Source organism: Lactuca serriola, chromosome 9 (assembly GCF_051521515.1).
Source record: "Lactuca serriola cultivar US96UC23 chromosome 9, Lser_US96UC23_V15, whole genome shotgun sequence".
Classification (NCBI taxonomy): Eukaryota; Viridiplantae; Streptophyta; class Magnoliopsida; order Asterales; family Asteraceae; genus Lactuca; species Lactuca serriola.
In genome coordinates, this window is record NC_136416.1 from 154,897,088 (window position 1) to 154,907,101 (window position 10,014).

The 10,014-nt window shown below is 33.6% G+C and overlaps 1 protein-coding gene across 1 annotated transcript; it reads left to right on the forward strand.

Annotated features, from left to right (window-relative positions):
- The first annotated feature begins 1,225 nt into the window (after positions 1-1,225).
- Positions 1,226-3,230, forward strand: LOC145076730 (rubber elongation factor protein-like). The gene is made up of 3 exons (XM_079022530.1): positions 1,226-1,337; positions 1,555-1,779; positions 2,594-3,230. Exons 1-3 carry the CDS (start codon positions 1,302-1,304, stop codon positions 3,011-3,013), a joined length of 681 nt encoding a protein of 226 aa, XP_078878656.1. The 5' UTR covers positions 1,226-1,301; the 3' UTR covers positions 3,014-3,230.
- Positions 3,231-10,014: the final 6,784 nt, after the last annotated feature.

A 10,014-nucleotide genomic window follows, 5' to 3' on the forward strand; every position in this document is an offset into this window, starting at 1 on the left:
TTTATATACATAAATTTAATATTTTAAAATTATCATTGTACTTCAAATTTTTGACAAGTACTAATGATTTATATATGTATAATTAATTTGTTCAAAAACATTGTATCTTATACTACTTAAAATTCAAAATATAACTAATATCAACAATTGTTTAATAATAATTGCTTCCCGCCGACTCCAGGAGGTTGTTGAGGCTCGGCCCTTCTTTTTAATATTAGATTGTATTAATTTTCTAGTTAAATGAAGTATTGTTTTGTCAAGTATGACCATTTTTAATTCAATATGTATCAGAATTGAGAATTATAGTGCCTGCAAGATAGTTTGTAAGGGATTGGTAATCTAATAGTTTTAAATTTACTATTTTCATATTGAATTATTGTTTCTTAATTATGTTTATATTTAAATTACTGTTGCTTATTAGTTTTATGTTTGAATCTTAACGATGAAGTGAATTTAAATAAAATGATGATTTATTTTGAAGTTTCTAAACCGTAGATACCGATAGACCTGACAATTCGTATATTCGTGTCATGAAAACGTGTTAGCCACGAATTTGACACGATACGATTACACGATGAGAAATAAGCTTTATCTCATTTTTTAAGATGTATTCGTGTCGTGTATTCATGTTGTGTCGTGTCTCTCACAGATTCGTGTCTTCGTGTCTGAAATTGTCAGGTCTAATATCGCACCGTACCGTATAATGCGGTTTATGACTTTTAAGATGTGGTTTGCGATTTTTATTTTTCGTAAACCACATTATACGGTACAGTTTGCTGTTTTGACTATAAACCGTATCATACCGCACCGCGCACACCTTTTTTATATATGTATATGTGTTTTACACCAAATCATTACTTAAAAAATGCTAATACCCCTTTTTAATTTTTTTAATTTTAAACTACAAAAGAAAACGGTAAACAAGCATTACATTTGGATTCTACGGTAGTTTGTGAACTTATCTTTTATCAAAATAATTATTTTGCGTGGTAAAGAAATTTTACAAAGGCTATATGTTTAATATTAGATCATTTTGTTTGTTCTTTGTTGAGAAAAGAAACTTCCTAAAAAGAGTTTCTAGGCTTGTTTTCATATATTGTGCATCGACTAATCTTTACTGGGACCCATACTTTTGTCAATTTACACTTTCGGTTTTCATGAAAAGTATACCCCGTCCCCTGCATCCTACTCTATATAAATATAGATCCATAGACTGAGATATCAACACACACTCTGATTTAAACAACAATCACTTACAAATATACGACTTCCTCTCGTGTTAAACCACATACATCTCGATCATGGTCGACGCTTCTTCTGTTACCGATGAACCAGAGGTTTGTTTACTGTTATATTTTATTTATGTATTTGAACAAATCATTTTAGTCTCTATACATTCAAAATTGTTTAATGGAACATATGATGATGTTTTGTGTCTATAACATAATTGATGCATGATTTCTAAAACTGAAACGTGTTTCTCCATAAGAAATGTGACATGATGAGTTGAGAATTGATTTGGTTGTAGTATTTTTTTTGTCTTTGTTGCAAAAGGTTCAGAGCGAACAAGAGAAGTTGAAGCACTTGGAATTCGTGGAAGTTGCATTAGTGCAAGCAATTCTTTATGCATCAAAAGCTTATGATTTTGCTAAGGACAAAACCGGGCCTTTGAAACCTGGCGTGGAGACACTAGAGACTCATGTCAAGACTGTTGTTGGCCCTGCTTATGAAAAGCTCCAGGATTACCCTGTTGTGGCTCTCAAGTTTGTTGATCGTAAGGTCAGTTTTATTTTCTTTCTCTTTAATTTCCTCTATGCTTTATTATAGTAATTATTTTTCCATGAGATTGGTTTTTTCTTTGTTAAAAACCGCGAAATTATAGTTTTGTTATTTTCTTGTTTGGTGTAAGTAACTAATGCTAGTAAAAATATTTTTAAGAAACTTTTTACCCAACTAATCCATGTGGTTCATCATTCATGAAAATCCTTTTTCACCGGGAACCATGAAAATTTTATAACATCAGTTTATTTAATGCATGTCATAAACAATATGTTTTATTCTGTCTGTCTGGTCTTATTTAAGATTGACCGTTAGACAAACCCTTTGAGGTATGAAATTAAGAAGGTTGAGAATTATAGGTTTAATTAATCACACATACATACCCATACATATGAGAAACGTGCTTTACTAAACTTTTACACATGGTTTTCAAGTAAGAAACCTTTTTTGATACAAGTTTTATGTAAAGCAAATTTGACAAAAAAAAATGTCACCGAAAAATTTCTTAAAGGTGGTAGGTTAGGAAAAAGAAAAAGATAAAGTGCGCAATATTTGGATTTTCACTTTTGTAAAATTAAAAGAATTGTTTGACTATATATATATATATATATATATATATATATATATATATATATATATATATAATAAAATTTGTAATATTTTTTGCATTAAGACTTTGCTCTCGATAATTCTTCGGTGCAAAACATGTGATTATAATTTTTCTTCCATATCTGCCCCCGTGGTACGTATAACCTGTTAATTCATGCATGCATGTCTAATTGGTGCATTGATGATGATACATGCATGATTTCAGGTTGACGAGTCTGTTACCCAAATAGATGGTGTGATGCCTCCATATGTGAAGGGTTTAACAACTACAACCAAAGGCCTTCTAGTCAAGGTGGATCCAGTCGCTGAGGGATACGCTTCTTCAGCTTGGAAAACCCTAAATTACCTTCCATTTGTGACTACAGTAGCTAAGGCGATTGCACCATCAGCAACTTTAATTACTGAGAAGTACAACCAGACTGCCCAACAAACATCATCATTTCTGCCATTGGTGCCCACTGAGAAGATTTCTAGGGTATTTGCCATTCCTTCAGACACAAAACCAGAAGAACCGGTGGAGGAGGTCCCACGTGGAGAGGAAGAAGTTGCGGAGGAGGTTGTGGCCGCAGGGGAGGAAGTTGCAGAGCCTGCTGCTGCTGGAGATGAAGAAGTTGTGGAGGCTTAGGAGCAATGATTAACATTAATGTCTATGGTGTTGGGGTTTTGTTTATCTTGTAAGGTGGAATTATAATATTGTGGTTTATGTGGCGTTATTTATTTTTTGTATGATGTATACATGAAGTCGTACGACATTAGTATTGGGATCTGGATTTGTATTAGTGTTGGGCTCTGGATTTGTATGTTCAAGAGCCCATTTATATTATAAAAAAAAACTTATATTATTTTCAAGTGTTGATTATTTATTTTAAATTTGCTTATGCTTGTAATTTTAGTATCATCGGAAGTCTCAAATGTCTTAAGTTTTCTTTCTTTAGCCACTCTTATTGTATGTAGCAGTATTTTATTTTCAAATCGAGAAATTAAATATTTTCTCATGCCTTCTTCCTATTTACCTTTTCAGGTTGAGAGTTTAAATTCTCTGTTGACATATATATGGAACAATTTAAGTGTAGTTTAGTATATTTTTCATTTTAAAAAATAAAAAAATAAATAAGACTTTTCTACAAACCATCATCGCTTTGAAAAACACTCTTATTTTAAAACATATTTTATTATATTATACTATATACTAAATTCAAACTTCTTATATGAATAGTAATGTTTTTTTTATTTTTAGATTTTTACCACAAAAGTTTTAGATTTAGATAGATCTAGTCCCTGTAGTTTTTAATTTATAAAAATGGTACATGTACAACTTCTTTTTTAACAAAAATGTTCCATATGTCAAATATTTTTCTATGTTGGCATGTTTGCCTCCTGTGTAGAAAACAATTTAAAAAAAAACTATCCTCGTGATTTATAGAAATGCCATTGTGAATTTTTTTATAGAAACTGTCAATATATTTAAAAAATTACAAAAATTGTTCCCGTAATTTACAAAAAATATCATTGTGTAATTTTTTTACAGAAAGGGTCTCTTTGTTTAAAAAAAATACAAAAATAGAATTATAAGTTTGGTCACTACACTTTCCTACGTCGGTAATACACTTTCCTACGTCGGCAAGTATTGGTGCCCCCAAACAGTGCACACAAAATAATAAAACGATTAATAGTAGTACTTTCCTTTTGCGTGACTAGAAAATAGTAAGCAAAAAGTTTTTTATGTCTCTCGCGAAGCGGTGAGGGACCACTTTCTAGTTTATATAATATTTTTAATTCTTTTATTACATAATAATCTCGTGTGCTTCCCCACTAAAATAGGATCTCCCTTGTCGTTTACATCATCGTATGTCACTTCTACCCTCTTTTTTCGTTCTCCTTTAGCCAGAGAAACCCCTAAACAAACCTCAAACTTTGGCAACATGCATGCCAAAGAAATCATCTTCGTTTTTTCTCCTTCAAAACTTATAAAGTCTAATCTACTCTAGCTTGAATTGAAAAAAAAAAGATAGTGTTAGCCATGAATGGTTCATCATTATTTACATGTTAATCATATACCTCTCTCTGCGTAAATCTTTTAAATTTGACCATTTATGAGCAAGAGTTTTGTGTACCAACAACGACACTTTCAAACTAGTGTTTAAAAACTCTAAAAATTTATCATACATTTGGTCTACTTGTCAAAGTATGTTCTTATTTCTTTCATTCATGAATAAAGAGCATTTTTTCACATGTTAGAGCATGTAAGTGTGGTATGACGACCAAACTGAATGCTCAGACAAGTTAATCGGAGAAAATTCAATGTCGAGGATTCTATGCCTACCAACACGCTATGATGAGTTAGAATTCTTGACAAAGGTACATAGTGTTGTGGATATATATATATATATATATATATATATATATATATATATATATATATATATACACACACACATGATAAACTAACGGGTGGGTATAACCAACACAACTTTTCATGAACCATCATAAATGGTTCATGCATTGAACTGATTTACCAGAGAATTAATTAGCTAACAATCTAGGTTGACACTTTCTAACACCTCCCCCCTAATCTAGATCACCTACAGAAGCATGCAACACCTTACAACACTCAGACTCCAAGCATCATCCATCATTCATCATCAATTTTTTTAACCTTCCGATGGAGATTATCATCCACAGGCACACACACTTTCTTGTTTCCTTTCACAAGATCATCATATACATCATATTTGCAACATGCATCATCAACCAAACTTTCAAGTTCTTCAATTGCCATGAACACTGCTTCACCTTCCTTGACTTCATACCCACATATGAAATTGACGTCTTCACTCTCATCCTTTTTTTGTTTATTTCAGTACTTCATTGTATGTATGTACTTTTGATAGTAAAAACATTGAGTTTATGGTAAAGGTGTTACATGCTCCTTAACTTTTGCCTTTATAGAGACTTGTAGGTGAAAATCTTGTTCTGTATGGTTGTCATCAAAGTTCCTCATTCTAAATTCATGGGATTGGAGTATCCATAAGGTATTTCAATCAATAAACTGGATGAATCCTTTGATTCTTCCATTGCCACTACCACATATTCGAATACGCATGAGACTCCTTAGTATCATCTAAACAACCATTTTATCTTTGATGTCTTCTCCATTTAATCTTATTTGATTTGTCAAGGCAATCACATGGTTGTAAAAATCTTATATAGTTTCTGATTCCTTCCTTCTTAGACCATCAAATTCGTTTACACATGCATCACTTTTACTCTATATTCTCCCCTATAACGGTTTTAAAATGTATCCCATGCCTCTTTAGAAGATTTCCTACCTGATATTCTCTTAAAGATGGGATCATCGACTGATTAGTAGATAAAGAACAATGCCTAGTTGTCTTTTTTCTTTAATTCCTTTTATTCTTTTTCCTGCTGTGCAGCAGGATTCTATGGTTGAGATATACCTTCTTCCAAGATACTTCATAGATCCAACGATTCATATGGAACCCTCATCTGGGTACTCTAATGAAGATATTTTTACCATTCAATTGTGGCAACTGGGTTTAATAAGGATTGTTGTTCATAGCCATCTTTGAGGAAAAAATAAGACATCATACATTTTTACAAAGAACATATTAATATGATGTGAAAGATGATCTTTTGTTTTACAAATTAATATGAATGAGATCTTTTGGTAAGACCTATATTTTGATTTTTTACATTTTATGGTTGGTTTTTGGGATGTTAGACTCAAAACATTGCGGAGTTTTAGAAAAAATAATTGTTTTATAAGTAACTTAGTAAAAAGGACCAGTTTTGAAAAGATAAGTGAAGAAAAATCCCACATGCCTCGGAGAAGAGAATGCAGATGGTCCAATCATCTGAGATCCATGGTTAGTCATCATGTCTAAGTCATATGATGTATAACGATTTATGTTATGAAACTTACTTACGTTCTTATGTGACGTTTATATGTAATTAGTATGTATTCATATGACATGACATGACATGATTAGTTCCACCTAGGCAGCTTGTAGTTTGTCTGTCAGAATTTTGCATGCTAGTAGATATACTCAAGAGCTTTTCAGGATAGTGTGGTAGAATTGTCTGTTAGATTAGTTGATTGATTGTTGAATTCCTTGAAATATATATTTGTATTAATTAACTATTAAACAAATGCATTAAGATTTTTTGCCACTAGAATTAAATAGTCTTAGAGTGTCTGGTTATGCCCTATTGTGTAACTCTTGTTTGAGTTCAAATATTGTAGTGCATGATCTCTTAGTCGAAGGGCTACTTGATTCTAGATACATGTTGTTAGTGTTCATAAGATAGTTAATTATTATTGATAGAAGCTTCTTCCTAGTGGGATAGCAGGATAAGGTTGAATATATGGTTAGAAGAATCATAGAAGCAAAGTCTAGGAAGATTAGTGATGTGTGCTCTTCTGAGCACGTGTATATAAAAATAGAACATTAAGAATTGATAGTAATTACCAACTTTGGAACCTTGAGACAATTATTGGGACGAGTACAAATGGATGTGGAAGGTAGTATATGTATCTACTACTAGAAGCGTATGATTCGTACGTGGATTAGAAAGGGTCAAAGAGATTACGAAGTAGTTGAAGATAATATGTAATGTGGTATGACACTATTATTCGTTTATCGCATGTTTTTGTCGAGCTTATGGTTATGATGTACTAGATGAGGAGGATTTTGGTTCAAACCTAAGTGGACCTACTAGCTTGGGTCTGAGTATTGCAAGAACATGCAAGTCATTTAAGTATGAGGTGTTGGGTTATGAGCACAACATTAATCTTATGGTGCACATGAAAACCTAAAGCTTTGGATCTAGGTTTTTCTATGTGCACATGTAATAATCATCCGAATCTCTCAAACCCTAAACTAGCATACAACAAAATCGAAATCAACATAAATAAACTAGTAAGAATGTTACCTTTGATTGTTGCTTGAAGATCTTGAGCTTTTGAGAACCTAGCACCTCGAATGTGATTCCTCTAATGAATCACAAACACCAAAGCAATTGAATGATCTTGGAGAGAGGGGAAGGCTAAAATCGGCTCTTGGAATCATTCTAGGGTTTCTAATAGTCGAATTCTAGTGCCCAAGGGTCCCTTATATAGCTGCAGAGTTAGGGTTTCAATCAAAAACCTAATTAGGTTGCTTAGGCTTTAAGCAGCCCACAAGATCCTTCTAGAATCCCTAGCTTGGATGATTTCTATATGGGCTCCCATATAAAATCTTCCATCCCTTTCTTAAGGGATCCACAACCCATATTACAAGTATCTTATAATTACAATATAAGTCCCCCAAGTTTAATTAATATCTTTTTACCACAAAATTAATTCTTGACCAATATTAATTAAACAAATATGATTTATCCTTTAATATATTATTCATATAATATGTTAATAAACCATAATAACCTCTTTCTCCATTATTTATCCAGTCAAGTTGCTTCGGTAAAGGCAACCCAAACGGACCATGCTACAACTGGGTCAAGTATATATCAAATATAGTTCTGGGCTTAGACAACTAATCTAACAGTTTCCCACTTGGATAAGTCTAATAACCATAAATACAAGTACTACTTCAAAATTTGATTACCAATTGTAGCTCTCAAAATCCGTTGTCGAACTCTGACACGTCCTTTAGATAAGGGATCGTATATTCCTCCGTTCTGAAGATATCGAGTGGACAATTACATGGAACATAGTCATACTTATTGTCCAGCAGTTTGTTTCTCGATCGCTGATTCGTCTGACATAGAACTTAATTAAACACATCAATTTAGTCCTGACCGGGCCCGACATATAAGTAAAACCAAATCATCGAGGGGCCCAAGATATCGCTTTTACCCTCGTAGGATAAAAGGAACAGATACACTTCGACTTATATGCTTGTAATATTTACTCATCAAATTGTACACAACATTGTGTTTTATAACATTAAGTTACTGATGCGTTTATGCGTTATCAATGTACAACCGATTCGTAAACAACTCATATATCGAGGTTTAAAGACTATATGATATTATCATCTCACAATCACTCGTGATTAAATTTCATGAAGTGATTCATGTGAGTGAAGGTTTAATCCAATACTCCAATTATATTTCATAAGTACTCATGAACGTTGCAGCAAACGTTTTCTATGTCTAAACACTTAGACAATTTACAAGCCAATTCATGACAGTCTTCTTTCATACCTACTTCCAACGTATGATCGACTGTGGATGGTTTAAATAATCTTATTATTTAGGAAGTCAAAACATGCAAAGTGAAACAATAGTAAATAATTGACATAAGGCAGTAACATTACTTATAAATAATACACCTTTATTTAATCATCAAAATTTCAATTACAATTTATCTATTACAAGTTTCTAAAGGTATATAATCACTAAAACTAATATCGTCCTTCTGCCCAATGCTCCTAGCATGTTGCAAGTGCTTAACTCTACCCAGTCCCTTCATAAGGGGGTCTGTTGGGTTCTCTTCTGATGATACCCTCTTTACCACAAGGAGTCCCTCTTTTACCCGATGTCTAGTGAAATGATATTTCCTATTGATATGTCTGGATCTGCCATGATCCCTCGGTTCCTTGGTCAAAGCAACCGCACCTTCGTTATCGCAGAAAATCTCCATAGGCTCCTTTATGGCCGAAAAAACTCCAAGGTCTCCAATGAAGTTCTTTAGCCATATTGCCTCCTTTGACGCTTCACTCGCTGCTATGTACTCTAATCCGCAAGTTAAATTAGCTACAGTCTCCTGCTTGGAAGTTTTCCAAGTCACTGCACCTCTATTCAGGGTAAAGACCCAGCCCGACTGCGAGCGGAAATTATCCCGGTCCGTTTGAAAACTTGCATCACTATACCCTTGCACTTTCAAGTCATCACTCCCACCGAGGATAAGAAACCATTCCTTAGTCCTCCGAAGGTACTTGAGAATATTCTTCACTGCGGTCCAATATGCTCTACCTGGGTTCCCTTGATATCTGTTGACCATGCTCAAATCAAAGGCCACATCAGGGCAAGTACATGTCATAGCATACATGATTGAGCCAACTGCGGAAGCATAAGGTACTATGCTCATCTTTGCTATCTTGGCATCGGTACTTGGGCTTTGAGTCTTACTCAACTTGGTATTGCTTTGGATTGGTAACTCCCATTTCTTGGAATTATCCATGTTAAAACGTTTCAACACTTTATCCAAGTAAGTACTTTGACTAAGTCCTATTAGTTTTTTACTCCTATTTCTCAAAATCCTTATCCCAAGAATATAAGCAGCTTCTCCGAGGTCCTTCATTGTGAAGCACTTCCCAAGCTAGGACTTAACCTCCTGCAAGGTTGGGACGTGGTTTCATATAAGCAATATGTCGTCCATATACAAAACGAGAAAGCTAACTATACTCCCACTGACTTTGACATATACACAGGACTCATCTTCGCTTCTCAAAAAACCAAACTCTTTGACTTTCTCATCGAAATAAAGATTCCATCTGCGAGACGCTTGTTTTAATCCATAAATGGATTTCTCAAGATTACACGCTCTATTAGGGTGTTTTGCATTAACAAAACCCTCTGACTGACTCATGTAAACATCTTCAG